Source organism: Rissa tridactyla, chromosome 7, assembly GCF_028500815.1.
Source record: "Rissa tridactyla isolate bRisTri1 chromosome 7, bRisTri1.patW.cur.20221130, whole genome shotgun sequence".
NCBI lineage: Eukaryota > Metazoa > Chordata > Aves > Charadriiformes > Laridae > Rissa > Rissa tridactyla.
Window position 1 is genome coordinate 32,763,727 of NC_071472.1, and position 22,041 is coordinate 32,785,767.

Consider the following 22,041-nt stretch of genomic DNA (forward strand, 5'->3'; position numbering starts at 1 on the left):
CCATCTGATCAGATAGATGACTTTTCTGCGTAAGGAGAGCCTCTCCACCCTTGCATAAGCACTGCAAAAACTGAGTGCTGGCAGCACACCATAAAAATTAGCTTTTTCTGCTTGTTTACCAGTCTTTTTGCTGCTGAGGCCTCCTGTGAGACCATGCATCTTCTGAGCTTTGAGGACCTTACATGAGACTCTGGATATGCCATGTTACCAGCACTGGTTAGTTTTTTCTGCCTCACTGATTTGTTTTTCAGAATCAAAAATCTTATCAAACCAGATAGCAACAGGTCTCAAGTATATTGAATAGGAAAGAGATTGACATATTCTAGTCTGAAGTCTCTTATCCATTCCCCAAACAGTCACTGTCTCTGGGCACTCTGAACAGATCATGGCCATGGTAACTGTAAGATCAAGCTCTAGATGACCTAGTCTACTGACAGACTCCATTGATGAAATGGCAAAAAATTTTGGCTCTCCCTTAATCTTCACAGTAATTAGGCACCTGCTATTTAACTTGGATGAAAGCAACTATGAGGAACACAAATCAGTTAAAGCCAAATAAAAGAGCACCAAAAAGTAAGTGCTGTTTTGTAACTGGCAACTGCTGCATCACCTAATTCATGCTTCAAACAACTTTGGCAGCAGCCAGCCAGCAATTTTCAGTTCTTAAAGGGGCAGAGACAATACACACATGCACAAACATACACACACACCCCCCCAATTACAGTCTTTGGGACTCTAAGGTTTTTCACTGTCAAAACAAGTTTTCTTTCAATCACCAAAGACATTTTGCTTTAGAGGCTCCTTGAAGTCCTTCAGTCAGAGGAAATTTATCCACAGAGTTGAATTTCTCATCATCAAGCAATATGGAGTCATTTTAGGGCATTATGGCCTCTTCTTGCAGGTGGATGAAGACAACAAGTTCTGAGATGCACGCAGGGAATGGAGGACCTTTCTGAAGGCTTCATGTGTACTGGAGTTCCCATGTGTACCCTTATATATAATAATTGTGGAATCTTGGCCAGAAAAAACACAAATGAAGTGACTTGAGGTTTTAGAATGTGCATATGTAGAATGAGAATAAAACGATCTGTATTTTGAAGCAATACCAATATATCAATTACTGTAGAATATGGAAGAATGAGACACTTCTTCCCGGAAGATCTTGGAGCCACTAGCATGCAGTAATGCTCATGAAAAACTTTTCAAGTACAAACTGACATTGCACAGGAATAGCTTTGTTTCATCTTCAGGAATTCAGACTTGATGTCTCAAGCATACAGAAACAAGCCATGCCGATGGTTGCAGAACTTCTGTTAAGGGAATTCAATTTCACATCAGGACCAGCTTTGTTAAGGAAGGTTTCTCTGATCAACAGTTTTCTTCCCCACAAAACAAAGTAGACTTAACTGTGTAATATTGAGATGCACACTGTCACTGGAAAATGTCACTAAATAAGTCAAACCTGTCTGTATTCTGACTACACAGCAATGCAGATATACTTGGGGTACCTTTCTGTAGCACTGAGAACACAGAGCATGGAGTTCAATCATCTGGGCTAAAAGCCCAAGGACAGAAAAGCAGCTGCTGCCATAGTTCAAGATGGCTCTTTTCTACAAATTTTATAATGAATACAGGAGATAATGAAAAAAAAAATTAATGTAACTTACCTGACCTCCTTTAGAAGATGAAGACACACATCCTTCCTGATCCAAGCAACATTGTCCAGTTCCTCTGAGTTGGCAACACGTTGGATCCTAAAGAAATCACATCTTACTCTATAAAAGCAATGAGGCAGCTCTGTGATTTACTTATAAATTAATGTTTTGATTCTTCCTGTTCCAAAGCAGATTTGTTCAGTCACTTGATGTTGCTCCAGGAGACCTCTTAAACCATAAGACCCCCTAGCAGTGAGTTCCCTTTGGGTATCCAGGTATCCATAAAGTAAATGGAAAAACCTCAAAATTGCTTCGGTGGTGCCTGGATCAAGTCATTGGAACTGACACAAAGCATTCTTAAATGCATTGCCAAGGGTACATGTAAACCTAAAGTCAGATTGACTTACCCTAGCAAAAGATGTGTAGCTGTCTATAATTGGCCTGTATCCTGTGCAACGGCACAAATTACCTGAAATAAACCATATGATAAATAATCATAAGAAATCAGAACAATGTTTGGGAGACTGACATAATTTGAATTGGTCTGGCATCAAGCCTGTAGATACAAAATGCTGAAATTTACGTCCCTACTCTCCAATGGGCAAAATTACATCTATAAAAATAAGAAATATTACTTTACTAGTGATTATGATGCATGATTAAAATTTATTATTTAAAGGTAATTTATAATAATAATAATATGAATTATTTTTATAAATGTATTTAAAAAATCAAAGTATGAAAAGCATCCAAAAGTAAATACTATGATTGCTACTACCACTACAGTCTCTGGGTTTTATAATCCAATCAAAAATCTACTTCCATGCATCACTAGCATGATTTTCATGTACCGTTAATAGCACTAGTAAAAGCTCTACTGGAATTTCTGGCACTTCCCTCATGAAATCAAAATGTTCTGGTGGGAGGGGTTAATTATTTTGGGAGCTATAGGGGTGTTAGCAAACTTGGGACTAGAAAGTGAGTTGAAGTTGCTTCACCTATTGTAGTAAATCTTGCTTGAAAAGCAGTCAATGTTTCAGTGGGTTAAAATGTCATGTAATCTGTTTCCCCTGTAACTGCTGAAATCTTTATTAGGGACTTGATATTATCGGTAGGTGAGTACCTACACTGCAGACAAAACACAACCTACTTTTCCGCTGTATTCATTGTAACACTGTACTCATATTGCACTATATTGAAGCTACTGGTGTAGAAGGGCTATAAAAAGAGGCTGTTCTAAACACAGGGATTTTCAGAAATATTCAGCCAGTGCTAAATTCCACTGTGTATCCCATCTGAAGTCTCCAGTTTGAACCACCTTTTTTATGATTTTGAGATGTCCTTAAAACAGCGTGGCTATGACAAAATACTGCTTTGGAACATCATCTACTGTTCTTTGAGTCAAATCATATTTATGATCTTGGCAATCAAATATTTATCTCTTTATTATACTTTTTACAATTTATTGTCTGAAACCTACCATCCAGAGCAGAAATTATCTGCTCCATGGAAGGTTCTGCATGGTTTGTCAGTGAAGCATATATGGACACCACCATTCCAGGGGTGCAGAAGCCACACTGGGACCCATGGCATTTGGCCAGCCTTTCCTAGAACAAAACAGGCTCTAAATCCTGGATATGGCTTTGCTGGCTTTCTGAATAGCCGTCTTCAGATATGTCATCTACAGGCTGTAGGCTAGTAGCAGCATTTTGACTATCCCACTATGACCATTCCTGAGGAGAATGCTCAGAACAACCACCTAGGTAAAGGACCTGTTCCTGTGTAGAGCCTCATGATCCTAATTCCTTGATACAAGAACAGAATAAGGCCCAAGACTTTCAGTTTAGGCATCAATCAAACATTAAATATTTCTAACCATAAAGGCCAGAACACAGATCATTTCCTCAATCAGAGCTTTAGCACAAACCAGTCCCAGAGTCAAGACCCTTAGAAAACAATATTGAGAAAAAAAGAGGATGTTTAGAAAACATTCTTTAATCTATGTTGTCAGACTGCTTTTCAGCGACAAGCCGGAGTTCAGGAAGGAAAAGGCTGACCTAATCCAAGGGAAATCTCTGGCACACAGGGAAAATGTGTCTAATTTAATACCTGTCAATCTGGTTGCCATCTGAAGTCACTCATCCCTTACTACAACATATACAGTATGTTGCTCTCAATGAGATGGCCAGATGGCATGCTGGTGACTAAATGAAACTGATTTATGCTCTTTTTTCTTCCCCATCCCCTTGGGAAGGCTGGCATCTTACATGGCACAGGGTTGGATAGCCCTGTGTTGTGGAGATTGTGATGTGCTCCCTGCATGGTAGTACATTAGGAGGAGCTCCTTCCATGCTCCATAGAGGGCCAATCACAACCCAGCAATTGCTGTATTAATTCCTAAAAATACCTGTTAGTCTAAAAAGATTAGACAAAATTCGGTGTTTCTAGAATCCCTTCAGAAACTCATAGACTCACAGCACCTTCTCACAGATCCCAACTTTATTACAGACACAGGACAGGAAAATCTCATTTTCTTGCAGCCCTACACAGTCCAGTTTACTCTCACCTGAATTGGATTAATCCTGTTTTTCATGCTTCCAACCCCTTCCGCAGTAGTGACAGCAGCACCATGCAGTGAGCATACGGGGAGAAGGCAGGAGTTGGCAGGGAGATGTCTTTGAGGTGTGAAGGAGAACTGTGGTGTTAAATACCTTTGTCATATGGGTCCATGGAAGAGGAAACAAAGGATATATACTGCAGCTAATCTATAAATGCTCAGATTGAGCAGAAAGACATGGGAAAAGGATACGCAAGCATACAAAATCCTGCACTTGGACTGTGGACCCTGCTCCTACAGCTGGGACTTAGGCATTATTAGTATATTAATATATTTGTATAATAGTATTATTAGTATATTAGGCATTAAGGGATAAGCTTTTCTAATTAAAGAAGTGGAAGATTAAGTTAAAAAAAAGGAAAGCACTACATATTTTGTTGAAACCCAAAGTCTAGGGACAGATGTGATGAAGTCAGGCATAGCATTTCTAATGGAACAAAGTTTCAAGAGCCAGGGTGAGAAAGAAAGTGTAACTCCTGACTTTGCTGTGGGCAAAACTGTACAATTACAATGTAACGTGTCTGTTGCTTAAGTCCATGGAGACTTTATCAATAATTACATGAAATATCTAGCGAAGACTAATTAGCAGGGACATACCTACAAATAAGCACAAAAGAGTCAGGACAGGCAGATGACAAAAGAGCTGCTGAAATCTCAAGTCATAAAGAACACAATTTAAAAACATCCTTTCCCCAGAAAGTTCGGGAGGGGGGTTGGGGGTTGGTGCTGGGTTTTTGTTTTGTTTTGTTTTCAAAGATTGAAGGGACAGAATTTAAATCTCTGTTACTGTGTGACAGTGAGGCCAACCCTGTAATCACCTTTGTAGAGGAAGGCTAAAGGTAAGGCTTTAAAATATGTACCAGAAGTCCCCAAAATCCATCTAAATGGAAAGAAACTAAGTATTTCCCAGTGAATGTCAGCTTTCTCCAAACACTAAATTACTTTTTCCAAATATCAGTGCGAGGATACTGTATTTGCTTGGCAACTGGATCATATCTGGATATCATCACAGTACAGGTACCACAGCCTCTTACTCCACAGCCATATTTTGTACCTGAGAGACAGACTGCAAAGGAGATCATTAAAGAAAAAAAATTACAACATTCAAACATATTTTTTCTTTATATTCTTGAGTCTCCCTTGGTTTATGTGCATGTGCAGAATTGGAGGTAACTTCTAACCAGATTGCTCCAAGAGACAAGAAAATGTGTACAAAATAGATGAAAATACAACAAAGAGATGTGAAGGGTAAGAACAGAGAGAGAAATGAGCCTGAGGCAGACTTCTGATACAGCGGTTTTTAGTCTCTACAGTCAATACCCGGTAAACTCTCAAAAGCCTGAAATCAGGACCTTGTAAATGTAATAGACGAACAAATACAGCAATTGGTCTTCTTATTAGCCTTACTCATCACGCTTTCATAATCCTTACACATAACTATCTCTATCTTACATTTGCAAAACAGTACCAGCTGATCTCAGTATGTTTCCAGCGATGCTTCCTGAACATCCAAGGAGTATAGTAATTTAAAATGGAATGCAATACCCAACTGCACACACATAAATTCTGTATGGAAGGACCCCCTCCCATATGTTCCTCAGTATAAAGGCTCCACCCTCAAAACACAATCTCCTCTTTCTGGTTTCACAGTGCCCTGCAGTCCAGTGGAACCTACCATTTCCTTTCGTCTTATCTCCTTTTCAGAACGATATTTAGTCCTATTACTCTTCCCACTGGGTGTGTGAATTTGCATCCATTTTGCTTAGGTACTAGATGATGTCTTCCATCTGATTTCATCATGTTTCTAGATTTCTTTAAACCCAGTGCAATTTTATCCACTTGTGCATTCGCACTGGTAATCAATATATGACTAATCATATCTCACTGCTTGACTGTTAGAGATGCTAATTATTCTACTGAATGCTTGGACAATGCACAATGCAAGCTAGTAAAAAAGCTGCAGCTAATAAATTACTTTCCACTACTGCCCTTCTCCAGTTAATCCTTAAATTAATGTTGTTTTGCTTCCAGCACAGAAGGCTCTCAACAGCAAAGCTAAAGATACCTGCTTAACACAACAACCTGCATGGCAGCTTCTTAGCTGGGATAACTGCCACTGAAGTCAATAGAGCCATGACAACAGTTAGCAATCTGAAAAGTCTCAAATGACAGAAAATAAAGGCAATAATATAATAAAATAAGCTTACGCAAAACTCTGAAGGACTGGAGCCTGAATAAATGATTACTATGGCAGTAGTTCTGTGTTGATTTCTTTCGTTACTATTTTAATCACAGATGCACTGAAAGGTTTTTTATGGTTTGGGAAGGTGTAAAGAAGATTTGGGCAGTATTTAGGAGTTACACTCGAACTTTACAATGTTATACCCATATAATTAAGACACAAAATGCACATACAGCACTGGATTTCTCTGCTAAGAACAAATACAAGGTGAGTTGTATTACTTCTACTTATTGTTCTGTTTACATTTCTTCCCAAAGAAAAGTGAAAAAAACCATCTTAATCCCCAATTGCAGTAATTTACAGAATTACAGAACTCAGAGACAAAGTTCAAAACAAGGATATGCTTCTTTCTTAGATATTACAGCAACAATTCTTTGGGATCTGCCTGCATCTCTACTACCCACATTATAAAATAAAAAAAGAGATTATGGGTTAGAGAGGCATCAGATATAATCATCTCACAAGGATTAACTATGATGTTGAAACACAGTGATTGTGGATTAATGTGGTGTGTTTTTTAAGCAATATGATCCTGTCACTTGATCACAATCTGCACATAAATAAATGAACGGGTCAGGCAGTCAAACATGGTCAAGTATGTCCTTTTAAAGTAATAGAAGTAATAGTTTACTCAGAGAACTGAAAGGGAAGAGAGGCTTGAGTAAGCACTGGATGAACAAGAGTAGAAAAACAAGTGTCTTTGGACTAGATCCTTTGTTGATTATTATCAGCATGAATCAGAGATCCCTTTATTTTAAAGCCATTGACTTGTGTGTGTGAAAATTCTGTGTATTTTTACCTCCTTGAAGTTGATATTAACCCTTTCATTTGCAGAGACACATCAGCATAAAAGCAGAGGAAATTCTTAGCATAAGAAGAACAGGGAAGATACGTAACTAAGTGTCTTTTCAATATAATGAACTTCAATGTGTATGAGTGGGGCTTATGTAGGCATTGCTTTAGCCTTGTCACAAGAATGTTGCTGTATCATCAACATGCTTCAACTTGTTGGAGACCAGATAATACAAACAACTTTGAAAACATTTTTTAGGCACATTGCTGCAGAATTAAAAGACTGAACTTCAGGCTTCTCTCAACAGTTTTGCTATACCAGCAGCATGCTCCAGTTTACTGGATATAAGACAACATGAACTAGTTCAGGAATTTATTTGGAACTGCGGAGTGAAATAAGGTTTCAGAGTATGCCTTTAAGCCCAGTTGGCATGTAACGACAGATAAAACATAACAGACAGAAAAAAATTGAATTGCTTTTCCTTAATTCACCCGTTTAAAAAAAAAAAAGCTAGTACCCTCTCTCTAGAGTATAAAAATGTTGACTGAACAGCTGAATATCTCTAGAAAAATACATAGCAAGGTTTGTTTGTTTGTTTTTTAACAAAGAAATAAAATTCCTTCATTTCAGCTTGTAATCTATTTTGGGTGATGTGTTTGTTAATAGGAATTCTCGTTCACTTGACCTGCAAGGTAAGAAAAGGTGACAAAATGTCTTAGAAAATGAAATGTGACCTTTTGGCATTAAGAACAGAAAAAAATTAACTACTTATTTTCTTATGGTGAATTACTGAAACTACATTAGTAAGCAGCATACTCTTTTACTAGTGTTGTATTTACTCCAACTTCATCAACTTTAGGAGTATATTAATATAAGGTTTTAGTAAACAGATAATTAATGATAATTCTAAAAACTCTGTGATATAAGGGGTGATACAAACTCACTCAGACTATAAAAACTGTGGTAGAAAGCAGGCTGCTGTAAGGAAGATCAAAGACAAGAGATGATTATCCAGAATAAACTGTTGCTCCAGAATAACAGCTTTCCTGAACATGAACAGTAAACGTTAAAGCACTGCTGTTCATTAAAAAAAAAAAGCATTTAAAAACTTACCTTCCTGCCATTCACAAAAAAGACGAGTTCATCTGATTGCTGGAGGCAAGCCATGCTGTTGCATTGAAGTCTGAAAAATAAAGCTTTACACGTGAAGAGAAATTAAGGAAATGTTATATGCTCCTAAAGGTCAACTGAGTTTGCTTTGTCCCGCAGAATTTATTTTCAGACTGAGCATCAAATTAAGTAGATGGGGAGGAGCCAGTGTAAGGTATGCCATTTCTCAGCAATTAATGCATGTTCAGATGGTAATGCAGCGAACTTTCTACCTCCTACCTCAACTCTTCTCTGGTGAGCTGAAATAATCTGGAAAGAATTTGAGCCCCTCTAATTCTAACTCTGTAAACTAAGAGATAAGGCACTTAACTGTGAGGGGGGGGAAGCTTCTAGGTTTGAGCTACAACTGCCAGGCCTGCTTTTTTTATATTATCCAGTAACTGATGAATTTAGAATACGTAGGAATGCCTGAAGCTAGAACCCAGGACATGCAACATTACCCACTTCTGTGGGGTGTCAAATGCTAAGCTGTGGAGCCTCATTTTAGCTTGTCACTGACCTGAACTATATTTTTTTTTCCTGTAGAGTGACCAAGTTTTAACAAAATCAAGATTACTGCTACACACACATTTAAAATTTCCTTCCGGTTATCTCTATATCATGCCAGCTCTATACCCTGACTGTTGTGGGTGCCATTATAAGAGGACCATACTGTAGATATACTACGTTCTCAGAGAAAGAAATCCCAAATCCTGATTTCTCTGCATGCACATCCATGAAACAAGGTCATTAATTTTTAAATGCTTTATTACAGCTGGCCTTTATTTTTTTTTAAAAAGGGAATTTATGTATATGTCTTTTGAAAGTCTCCATTTGTGTAGGTACATGTCTTTTCTTTCATTTACCATTTTTACATTTTACAGCAAAAGTCCGTATTTCATTTAGTCAGTGTAGGCTTGCCGGACAAAGTAGCTAGTCCTAGGTCTTTTACAGCTCCCCATTAGAAGGAAATAAAATGATTCTCAATGGAGATATGCTGCTGCTTTTGTGTTTTAGCCCCTTACGTATGCCTGAGAGCTATCACAATGAAGCACTGAAGCAGTCAGTCACTAGGTCCTGCAGGCAAAAGCTCTAATGCGTCCCGCTAACTGCAGCACTGCTGTGGTATTCCATGTGTGTTGGAGGTACAACGATGCAGGTTCAAAGGCCTAAGAAGAGAAAGAACCAGACCCAATACTAGATTTTGGCAGTCCGATATCTAATGTTCAGTGTACTAGGCCTCCAAATCAGAACCTAGTATTTATGTTAGGTGTTTAAGCTTACACACACGCAGAATGGGAGCACTGAGGGTGGATAGTTATAGAAACGCTTATTTCATGAAGAAAACAAGCGGAAAGAGTTCTTCTCAACCATCTCCAGTTTGAGTTTCTGTACAGTGCACATTAATGTGTCAGTAGCCATCCAATGTGTCTGTGCCTTTGCAGCCCTAACCTTTCTGCTTATCTAGCCCCCCGAGTTTGCACATTTTAAACAATATTAAAAATGTAACAACCCACCCCTCTTTAATACCTTTATAGTCTAAGAAAATTTCTTTCATAATATTTCATGTAGCCATAGTGTCATCTGTCAGGATGTTTAATTGCTGATATTTCTAGCATCCATGCAGTTTTTCCAAACACCTAAAAGCCAGAAGACGTCTTAATACGTTTCAGCCCCAAAAAATCCCAACAACCCTAGTTTCCTACACATACAGATTTTACCGAGACAACCAGATAACAGTGCCACTTGTAAAGAGGCAGGGAAGAATCTTTGTTAATAATAACTGAGAAACACTGACTAGCAGATGTGTGATCTGCACTGCAGAAATCAAAGTGTGGGTCTAGAACATGATGAATCCCTGGAGTGCAAACACCTCAGCACTGCAGGTGGGGAGATGTCATTGCTTGCAAGGGTTGGACCATGATTTTTTACAAGATTTGACTTGTCTGTAACTAGCACCTGTGCTGATGCATAGGTACATAGGAGAGCAATAGACAATGCACTTTCCCCCCAGTTCAGTAGACTAATATGCTCCCTGCTTCAGCATTATCCCAGGATTTACCTGGGGGCTGTTATCGACATGTGGGGTTGTGAGCTGCCATTAACAAGCCCATGCAGTGTAACTAAGATGTTTCAAATCAGAAAAACTAATTATGGCAGCATCGTTCACATTTAATTTGATTTATTGACTTTCTTACAATATATAAGCCAAAGTAATACAAAGAAGTGAAGGAAAAGAAGTAAAAAACAACGGAGATTCAGCTGCCTAAACCACACTTCCAGTGCTGCTTCAAATGATTTGCTAACCTGCTTGGCCTCCAGTTGCTATGTTGTATCTTCCAGTTCTGTGCTGTCCTATGTCTCCCCTGTCATGACATCTACAATGGTCTAGACACCTATGTTTAAGCAGCTGAATTTCACCTACTCATAGTGGTTACAGAGAGATGAACAAATTGAAACAACAAAGATTTTATATCTTAATAGCCAACGTGAAAACAGTTTAACCTACTAACTTGATTTCTGTCACAAATAACAGTATCAACTCATAAACAGAAGGGATAGAAGGCAAGAAGAGAAAGTCGTCTGTGGAAAATTGAGGAGCAGTGAAATAATAACAGCCTGCAGGCTGACACGTCAAACAAATTAGAGCCATTTATTATCATTACAAATGGCAGTTTTCACAGCTCTGGAGCAATGTGACCTATGAATAACTGGAAGAGCAATCACCACACTCAGCAACAAATAACTGCTGCAGAGGGTCACTGAAACCACACACTGAACATACAAACTACCTATTTTCCCAGTTCTACTTTCTTATCAAAGAACCTACCGCAATTTTTAGGTGCTACTTCGGGCAACATTTGTAGACTCACAAAAAAAATCAAGTGTTTTCTCTGTGTCAGGATGTATCCCAGATCAAAGCCCCAAATTCAAATACCATGGAGATCTGTGTATTTGTGCATATGTGCATTCAGAACTGAAATCTCAGCTTTGCACTTCAAGAGGAGGAATGGTTGAAGTTCTCAGTCAGTTCAATATTGTAGGTTCTGATGATGAAATATGAATACTGTGGCTGGAGCTTTCATAATATATTAACTTTGATACATTCTCTGTAATTTTTTGGTCTCATCTTAGGTTACAAATATATACATATTTGTATATAGGTATATATACAAATATATACTTCAAATTTAATAACACCAGAATTTCTGTTACCATTTAATACAGTGCTGCTTTATATTTCCCCATTTTCTCCAGCTACTACTACTTGGTTATGGTGTAATCCCACTGCACCATAGACAGCGTCAGGTGACTGATCTTTGCAGATCATCTTTTGATCTCATTATGTTTTTTCTATCTATCTTCTTTATCACAGGAGTAGCCAAGAGCGGGAGAAAGCTCTTAACTGTACTTCCTTGGCTTAATATAGTCCTGAGCACAGGATTAAGCACTGCTTAAGAACCCTTTCCAGAGACAGGTTCATCCAGTCTCCTATTCAAAGCACATTGAACTCCTTTTAATTTTTTCAATAAATTCAGAGGCTTTTGGCTTGCTTCATGAGAAGAAGAAAGCTTCCGGGGGAAATTACAACTAAGTGACTCTTCTAACTTTTGGGATAAAATTAATCTCCTATATATGTAGGTCAGCCATAACAATTTGCCTGGCATAGCAAAATAAAATCCTAACTCTTGTTTCTTGCATGCTTTTAACACAAAGATGTGCCAAAAGAATCTAAAGCAGCTTTACCACAAATCAGAGCATCACTTCTGATCAAAAAAGGACTGAATCCAACAAACAAGGTTCTGATTCTTCAGCAAAGATCTCTGTCCTCAAACTCCACTGCAAGACCCAAATCTGAATTAGAAAATTAGCTGAAGTCATTAAAAAATCATTTATCATATGAAGTTGTTAAATGTAACAAGTGGCAGTAGGCTATCTAACATACCTCTATACTTCATCCTAACTTTATTCTCCTGCAGCATGTGAGCTGAGCTGTTCATCAGATCTTTCTTGTTGAATATATATGCTTCAAATGCAGGAGATGTATTCCTGACAATTAAATGTAGTCATTTAAGCAAAGTACTGTCATGAATATACTGGATGGAGAATGAAGATAAGGATAGAAGATGTAATGTGCATATTTTTGGTAGCTGATTCTATTCTGAAAATGAGAGAAATATATTTATCTGTGTATTGATTAGTGTGTATTGGGGCAGTAAGTCGGTTTTCCATTCCGTTCCATTCCAGTCTTGTGTACTCTGGTTTGCCATTCACACAGATATGGCCCGAGGAGTGGAGGAAGCAGATTCATTGTTTGCCATCTAAGAGAAAAAGCAAGAAATGAAAAGAGTGACGTATTAATATTATTTGATTGGCATGCTCCAAATATTTCCCTTATCAGGTGCCTTCAAGTCACTCAGCAGAGTGTTCTATATAAGATATCTATGAAGATGGCTGGAAGGAAGGTCAGTGACAACTGGGGTGAGGGCCAAACAGGGATGGAGAAGCATGGTCACTGCACTGGTGGATCTCACCTGCCACAAGCTCCTGCGATGACAGCAAGCCCACAAACCTGTTGATTCAGGGGCCAATAATGTCCCACCATGACCACAGAGAGACTATGGGAGTAATCTGTGAGTGAGAGCTCAAGAGTTTCCATGGCAGAGCTTCAGAAGTTCAGGGCACAGTATGGATTTATATGCTGATAAGGACCTTGCTTCACAGGTATTGTAGGTTAAATAAAAACTTACGCAGAAAAAGAATAGCTTGAATAGCAGTGGGAACAAGACTACAGTGAACAGTTGCAGAAAACACAGAATATGAAAGATCAGAATTAGAAGTGTATTGTCTCATTTGTTTTTCTTCTGTATCCTTTTGTTAGCTCTGAGTTACTTATTTTTCTCCCAAAAAGTACTGGGCATAGCAAGGAGTACCAGAATGAGGTGACAGTGCAAGTCACCAGGGGAAAGCACCTGGAAGGAGACTGAAGATGTTTGGAGGCTGATCCATTGCATGTCAATAGAGGAGCTATTTAATCTTCTATGGGATTTGACACACAGAAGAAAGGAGGAAGCTTCAGAGAAAGAGGGGATTGTAAAAATTATGTAAATTTCAAAGACAAAAAAAAAATATGCAAAACCAGGGAAATCCCAATACAATGCTTGAATAGTATGTGTTGGAATATGTAGGTAGTTAGGGTCTGGCGGGCGGAAGATATCGCGCTCTACGGAAAGATAGAGCCCCTCCCCCAATGGTGGTTAGTTGATGATGTAAGCAGACGGAAGTGACGTTGTAAACTCGAGCTATATAAGGCTGTGTCACGTGCTAATAAACGCCATTTGCCATCCACCACATTGGTGCCTGCCAGCTGATGGACCGAGCGGCCTGTGATTGGTCGCCGTGCCGTTCCTGAACCAGGTCGCCACGCCTACCCCAGGCAACAAGTGGTGCCGAAACCCGGGAATCGTCATCTGGATTCGGGTGAACGGCGGCCGGAGCGGCTGGACCAGCCCGGCGGGGGAGGTCAGGGGAGGACGCTCCCAGACCAGGAGCAGCAAGGAGGATGGAAGCCCTTGTGAAGGTCTTATCCCAAGTACATAAGCAGTGGGGGATTGATTGTAGGCCCAAAGATTTTACCCTTGCAGTTGTGAGGCTTTTACAAATTGGGGTCATTGACCAGCCGGTGGATATTCTCCACCCAGAAGTGTGGGACAAATGTACTAAAGTTTTAGCCGAGGAGACGATGTCTTCGGGTTGTGGGAAAAATCTTAAGTCATGGGGAAAAGTCGTACAGGCTTTGCAGAAGGCCACACAGGAGCAGGATACGTGGAGGGCGGCAAAGGACTGTTTGTTGGTTACCCCAAAATTGGGAGTCGGGGCAGCCACACAGACTCCGCGCCCCCCGGACGACGGTAATCCTGCTGAGCCCACGGACTCGCGGGAGGGCGGTACGCCCCCCCAATCCCCGAACCCCGTCCCGCTCGCGGAGGGACAAAACCAAACAAAATCCTTCTGGGCCAAATTAGCCGAGGAGGCCAGGGGTGCCGCAGGGAAATCGGAGTCTGAGGACCCCTGGGCGAGACCACCCCCCTATGCGCCCCAAGATGGCCCCGACCAAAAAGGGGAAGGGCGGGGCGAAGATGCCCCCGGCGGGAACAGGGAGGAAGCGCTAAAACCTACAGGTGCTCACAGACAAAGAAAGGGGGAGAAGGAGAAAGAGACAAGCGGCGGGGGCGATCGGGGGGAGGAGGGGAGCGCGAGCGAGGGGCGGAGAGCCAATCAGAGCGGGCATCTGCACAAATGCCCTCACAGGGCAAACACCCCGCCGGGCAGAAGGCGGGGCGAGCTAAGGGGGAGGGAATGGCCCGCCCGCAAGGTCAGTGGGCGGGGCCAGAGCCCAACTAAAAAGCACTGGAAGCCGGAAGTGAGCAGTCAGTCGAGTTCCGACTGCGGGTCAGACGCTACCTGGAACGAGTGGCGCGCAATCGATTCAAGTTCGGAGGAGGAGGAAATAGGGGTAGGCAGAGTCAAAAGCCAAAATATCCCAATTCGCAATGAAGAGAAAACGCGAGGGGGAAAAATTCCCCTCACGGATTGGAGAAAAATAAAGATCGCATGCGCCAATTGGGCCCCATCGGCCACGCTAGTGTTCCCGGGCCAGGTGACAGACGGGGGACAAAGGGTCCACTCACCAATAAATCCTAAGGATATACAAGCGATTGTTAAAGCAATCGCAGACGAAGTGCTTAATTCTGCCATGGTTTCCGCCCTCATAGACGAAGTTTTCAGGGGAGACAACATGCTCCCGTTTGATATAAAACAAACTTGTAGATTGATCTTTGACGGAGCAGGGATGATTGTTTTTAAACAAGAATGGGAGGACAACTGTACGAAGCAACTAGCCCGAGTAACCGGAGCGGACCACCCGCTACACGGCTCCAGCCTGCAGCGGCTAATGGGTACAGACCCAACAATGGTTACCCGCCATGCGCAAGCTCAAGGCATGCGGGCCCATGAAGTTATGACAACCACTCGTGCGGCCAGAGAAGCTATTCGTGTAGCCTCTAGAATTGTCGCCAAGCCATCGCCATGGTCCACAATAAAACAAAATGAAAGTGAGAGCTTTACGCAATTCGTAGATCGCCTTCAGGCAGCGGTCGACTCCTCGACCCTGCCCGTGGAAGCGAAAGGCCCAGTCGTTGCAGACTGCTTACGTCAGCAGTGTAATTCAAAAACCAAAGAAATCTTACGATCTCTACCACCGGGGTCAACTATTGCAGACATGATTAAGCATGTCGTGAATGAAGAGCATTTAGCCCTGATTCAAGTGGCTGTTTGCACCGCAATAGCTAATCTGATGGCATGTTTTAAATGTGGCCAAGCGGGCCACGTTGTGGCAAACTGCCCTCGGTTGGGGGACCCGCCGACAGCGCTCCCCCCACGCCAGAATCGATCTAGAGGGCCGTGTTGGTCTTGTGGAAAGAAAGGACATTTCGCTAAGGAATGCAGAACTAAAATTCAGGGAAACGGGAGGGGGAGAGGGCACCTGGGCCGCACACAACCTTCTCCCACACAGCTCCCGCGGCCCAGCCATACCAACCCCAGGTGGGGCGAAGCGCTTTCGAACCCGTTGCCCCCTCGAGAAGCGACCAGCTTTATGGCCCAACCGATAGTCCAACTGAGTCAGCCCTTATCTCAGGGACAGCAAGGACCATCCCTTGGGGGCAAGACCTTGGGGTGGCCCTGGCAATAACGTGTGACAACCCACCGGTGGTGTGGGGGATCTGTTCTCTCTATAATATTCCCAATGGCACCACCATTAAGGTCCCCTTTTTGATTGACACCGGAGCAGATGTTACAGTTCTTCCCGAGCCGAGCTGGCCCCCATGTTGGAAATTGGAAGACGCCCCCATGGTGGGCGGAGTTGGGGGATTAACCCAAGCTCGGAAGAGCGCCCAATTAATAGCAATTATGCTTCACACTGAAAAGGGACCGGAGAAGACCATCAACCTTTTCCCATATGTCATGTCAGGAGTCCCACCACTATTGGGAAGGGACGCTCTAGCCCTATTAAATGCCAGGGTGACAAATTTACCTTAAGGGCCACTGCCGTACACCCACTTCCACCAATTAGACTGACGTGGAAATCGTCCGATCCAGTGTGGGTCGAGCAGTGGCCCCTGTCGAAGCCTTGAATGGATGATCTTCTTGAGCTAGTCGATCGCGAGCTACAACGAGGCCATATAGAGCCTTCTACTAGCCCATGGAACACCCCAGTTTTTGTAATACCCAAGCGGAACGGTGAGGGGTTTCACCTCCTCCATGACCTACGTGAAGTAAACAAAAGAATCCAACCAATGGGTCCTGTCCAAACGCTGTTGCCCATGAACTCTATGATACCGGAAGGGCAACCTTGCGCTGTCCTCGATATTAAAGACTGTTTCTTTTCAATACCCCTGCATGAGGAGGATAAGGAACGGTTTGCCCTTTTCCGTCGTGTTTCCAAATAGCCAACGCCCCAACTTACGCTTCCAGTGGAAAGTGCTGCCACAAGGAATGATTAACTCACCTACTATCTGTCAAATCACAGTGGATCAGGCGTTGGCACCGGTCTGACGCAGCGACCCGACTGAGACTATCATTCAATATATGGATGATATTTTGATCGCCGCGCCATCAGGGAGTCAAGTGGACCAGCTGGTGCTAACGGTTTCAGAGACTCTCAAAACAAGCGAGTTTGAGATCGCGAGCGCAAAAATTAAAAAAGGACCATGTGTTAGTTTTTTGGGAGTGGGGATCACAAGCTCCTACGTGATCCCCCCCCAAATGAAAATCCATCGAAACATCAAAACGCTTCATGATATACAACAGCTAGTAGGGTCCTTGCAGTGGCTCCGCAATATCGTCCTGATCCCTCCAGAAACCATGCCCCCCCTATACGATCTTTTAAAAGGACAACACCCGTGAGAACCAAAAACTCTTAACGCCGGAAGCACTGACTTCTCTTGACTTTATCGAGCGTCAGGTGTCGTCAAGCTCACTCGCCAGATAGAACCCAGCTGTACCACTCGATCTGTACGTGCATTTCACGGAACGGGGGGGAGTAGGGGCACTGGCCCAGGGCCCCCCTGAAAAAGCTCAACCAATACAATGGGTAGTCCTGGGAAAACCGTCACGTGCATTCTCCCCAGGAGTCGAGTGCCTTGGTAACCTCATCATGAAAGGCAGAAAACTTGCCCTAAGACATCTAGGCATTGAACCTGCCAGAATATACCTACCCTTCCGCAAACGGCTCCCAACGCAATCAGTGGCAATGTCAGAGTATCTAGCTATAGCCCTCATCGGATTTGGTGGAGAAGTCCAGTATGCCACAAAGCCCCCTTAGACTCAAATGCTGGCAATTGTCGATATTGACCTTCCACAGAAGATCATGGACCGGCCCCAGTCGGGACCAACGGTCTTCACAGACGCATCCTCAGCGACCTCAACCGCGGCAGCAGTATGGCAATCGGGAGGAGAATGGCACTGCATTAAAATGACCGATTGTGTGCTTTCAGTCCAACAGCTGGAAGCGGCGGCCGTAGTACTAGCGTGCGGACTGTTTCCAACGGAACATCTCAATATAGTAACTGATTCAATGTTCGTGGCCAAGCTTTGCTTAGCCATGTCAGGGCCCGGTGTGTCAACATCTACAGTAGCTCTAATGCTAGAAGAAGCACTTTTTTCCTGAAAAGGTACCATATCAGTCATCCACGTCAACAGCCACACCCCAGTTAAAGGGTTTTTCCAAACCGGTAACGACAAAGCAGATGCCGCTGCTAAAGGATTATGGACACTAAGAGATGCCCGCCAACTACACGAATCTCTCCACATTGGAGCTAAAGCGCTAGCAAAGAGATGTGAGATTTCAGCCACTGACGCGAAACACATAGTAGCTACGTGTCCCCACTGCCAAAAAGTACCACTGTGGTCCAGTGGAGTTAACCCCAGAGGTCTCAAAGCCTCTGAGGTGTGGCAGACGGATTTTACGCTCTGTCAGTTGCTGAAACCTCGAGCGTGGCTAGCGGTAACCGTAGACACATATAAGCAGAGTGATCGTAGCTACACAACACCTTAAGACCGACTCCAAAGCAACCACCCAACATTGGCTGACAGCCATGGCGTGGCTCGGCGTCCCTAATCAAATCAAAACAGACAATGGTCCGAACTTTGTATCTAAATCAGTCCAAGCATTCGCTCTGAAATGGGGTATTACTCTAATACGCGGCATCCCGTATAATAGCACAGGACAAGCCATAGTAGAACGAGCAAACCAAACTCTGAAATCTAAATTGGAGGTACTAGCAAAACCAGAAGGTTTTACCAACACTGTTCCCTCAGGAGACCAGGCGCGCTTGCTAGCGACTGCGTTATTAGCACTAAACCAGTTCCCCAGAGGAGAGGAGATGAACAGCCCCGCCCAAAAACATTGGGCCACTCGAGCGCTAGAAGAAGGCCCGTCGGTCATAGTTAGAAATGAGCTGGGAGACTAAGAACAAGGGTGGAAGTTAGTCCTGACAGGCCGAGGGTATGCTGCGGTCAGAAAAGATGGCAGAATTAAATGGTGTCCGCTTAAGTCTATTAAACCGGACCTTCAGAATAAGACTAACGAAATTAATGAAAACTGTGAGTTTCTGTTTACAGGACCGGATCATCGGACACCCCCGTAACCCGTATACCCCAGTGGCAAAAGAAGTTGACAAGCCAGCAGGCGCCCTATCCAAGCCTGGGAGCCCTGCATTGGCAGAAACCAAGCGACGACTGCGATGCCTTTGTGTGATTTTGATTTTAGACCTTGTCACCATAGGACAGGTAAAATCAGGTCACCTTCACCACCAGCCATTTAAATGGTCCTTCCTTCGACTAGAGGACCACCAAGTTATCGCAACTCAAATAACATCAGGCGCGCCCAGTTTTAATGCCTCTCTGTGCCAGCTTGTCCCGAGAGACCGATGTTGGGAATACCTAGGATTTTATATGTGTCCTAGCTCGAATCCTGGGAAGGGGTATTGTAACTACCCTAACCGATACTATTGTAGCCATTGGGGATGTGAGACCATAGCCCCTGCTTGGATACCGGGTAGCGGTAGAGACAGATACCTAAAAGTCCAGTGGGGTCCATATGGGTGCATTCCACCACAGGCATGGCAAGGACGTGGAAATTGCCGATACCTCTTCTTAAATGTTACTGAGCCCCAAGAGGATAGTTGGTTACTTGGGAGAATTTGGGGAATAAGGTACACAGAACCAGGGACAGACAAGGGTGGCTTAATCCTCATAAAAAAGGAGGTTGTCCCGAACGATCCACTGCCAGTAGGCCCCAACCAAGCATTTGTTAATGAAGTAGTTCTGACCACCCCCAGTCAAGATTACATGACTAAAGAGACCAACAACCAGGAAACATCAACAGAAAAATATACTACCACACCTGTAGCGACACGCATCACCAAAATCCCTCATGGAAATCCCCTCTGGAAAATGATGCAAGCTAGCTACCAAGTATTGAACAAAACTAACCCTAACCTTACGGAACATTGCTGGTTGTGTTACGGAATAAAGCCACCTTTTTATGAGGCTGTAAGGGACATACCTGAGGGGTAAGGGACATACCTATACAGGTAAATGGTACAAATCCGGCCCAGTGCATATGGGACACAGAAAAGCAAGGCATTACATTGACACAGGTGGTGGGAAGTGGTGTGTGTGTAGGCAAAGTCCCAAAGCACAAAGAACAACTATGTATTAATAAGATACAACTTAAGACCCCAGCAAAGTAGTTAATACCGGCCCAAAATGCCAAGTGGGTTTGTTCTACTATTGGAGTTACACCTTGTCTGTCGCTGGAAAAGTTTAATGAATCCTCAGAGTATTGTGTCCAGGTATCTATAGTCCCTAAGATCTTTTACCATTCCGACGACTTTGTCTACGACTCACACATGACCCCAGAACATCATCTGTTAAAACGGGAACCCTTTACAGCAATAACGGTAGCTACTCTAATGCTCTTAAGAGGTGCGGGACTAGGTACAGGAGTAGCATCCTTGGTGCAACAGAGTAAAGAATTTAATGCCTTGAGGGTGGCAGTAGACGAAGACTTGGCTAGAATTGAACAATCAATAACTGCATTAGAACAATCAATTAGATCATTATCTGAAGTAGTGTTACAAAATTGAAGAGGATTAGACCTGATGTTTTTACAACAAGGGGGAGTGTGCGCTGCACTAAAAGAAGAGTGTTGTGTGTATGCGGACCGCACCGGAATAGTGAAAGACACTATGGCCAAATTGTGAGAAGGATTAGAAAAATGGAAAAAGGAACGAGAGGCACAACAAAACTGGTTTGAATCATGGTTTAACCATTCACCATGGTTAACCACCCTGATATCTACCTTGATAGGGCCGATCACAATGATCATAATGGCACTGATCTTTGGACCCTGTATACTAAATAGGCTCGTGTCGTTTGTCAAAAGCCGGCTAGAGAAGGTTAACATTCTGTTGGTAGAACGCCGACAACTGCTTTAAGAATGTGTTTACTTTGTGTTACTCCCAATTATCCCTAGTTACCCCAAGTTACACCCCGTTATTACCAGTTACCCCCTAAGTTCCACCTGTTCACTGTGCCTTATGTTTTTTATTCAAGTTTTCTATTTTTCTATTTTAGCTAGTTTGGTTATCCATAGGGAGGGGGGAAATGTAGGTAGTTAGGGTCTGGCGGCCGGAAGATATCGCGCTGTACGGAAAGATAGAGCCCCTCCCCCAATGGTGGTTAGTTGATGATGTAAGCAGACGGAAGTGACGTTGTAAACTCGAGCTATATAAGGCTGTGTCACGTGCTAATAAACGCCATTTGCCGTCCACCACATTGGTGTCTGCCAGCTGATGGACCGAGCGGCCTGTGATTAGTCGCCGTGCCGTTACTGAACCAGGTCGCCACACCTACGCCAGGCAACAGGAATACCTTGTGTGAGTGAGGCCTGTTACTAGACATTTCAGTTACAAGGAGCTATGTGATACTGCTGTACATAAAGCATGACCAACTGGACACATCATTAGGCACCCCACCACTCAAGGGTGCCAAAAGCAGTATGCACTTCTACCAAGAGATACTTAAACACACCTTTCCTCCACCTTTCTGTTACCTTCTCAGTAAAGTCATCTGCGCAGCTTGCCCGTATTTGTTCAGCAGTCAGAGGGCTATTCAGTGCAAAGGCGTTTTTCAGTCCTCTTTCATTCCTCACACTAGTTACTGCATCTCTCAAGGCGAAGAACACAGAGCATCCCAAGAAAAGCCCTGCCTCACCTAACCCCTAAAAAAGGAAAAATAAGAAGTCAAACAGGTACAGGTTTTGAGCAAATGAGAGGAGTACATGCCATATCAATATCAACTAAAAAGCCTCAAAGTCAGTGAATCAAGAAGTGTTTCATCCTTCAGTAAGGAAGTTTATTTTAGATTCAGTGGAAGCAAGCTTAGATTACACCAAGTCTTCTGATGATAGCTGCTTTCAGAGAGCTAAAAAGGTTGATTTCAAATATAGGCTATTGAT

General features: G+C 42.8%; 1 protein-coding gene and 1 pseudogene across 1 annotated transcript in view; both read right to left on the reverse strand.

The window, feature by feature from the left end:
- LOC128912397 (aldehyde oxidase 2-like) overlaps positions 1-10,428 on the reverse strand; it is a 46,803-nt pseudogene extending 36,375 nt beyond the window's left edge.
- Positions 10,429-10,621: 193 nt separating this feature from the next.
- AOX1 (aldehyde oxidase 1) overlaps positions 10,622-22,041 on the reverse strand; it is a 51,961-nt gene continuing 40,541 nt past the window's right edge. The window contains exons 34-35 of the mRNA XM_054208305.1: positions 21,637-21,804; positions 10,622-12,778 (exon numbers count right to left, since the gene is read on the reverse strand). Of these exons, the coding sequence (XP_054064280.1) occupies positions 12,728-12,778; positions 21,637-21,804 (219 nt within the window). The 3' untranslated portion in view covers positions 10,622-12,727. The remainder of the gene's footprint in view (positions 12,779-21,636; positions 21,805-22,041) is intronic.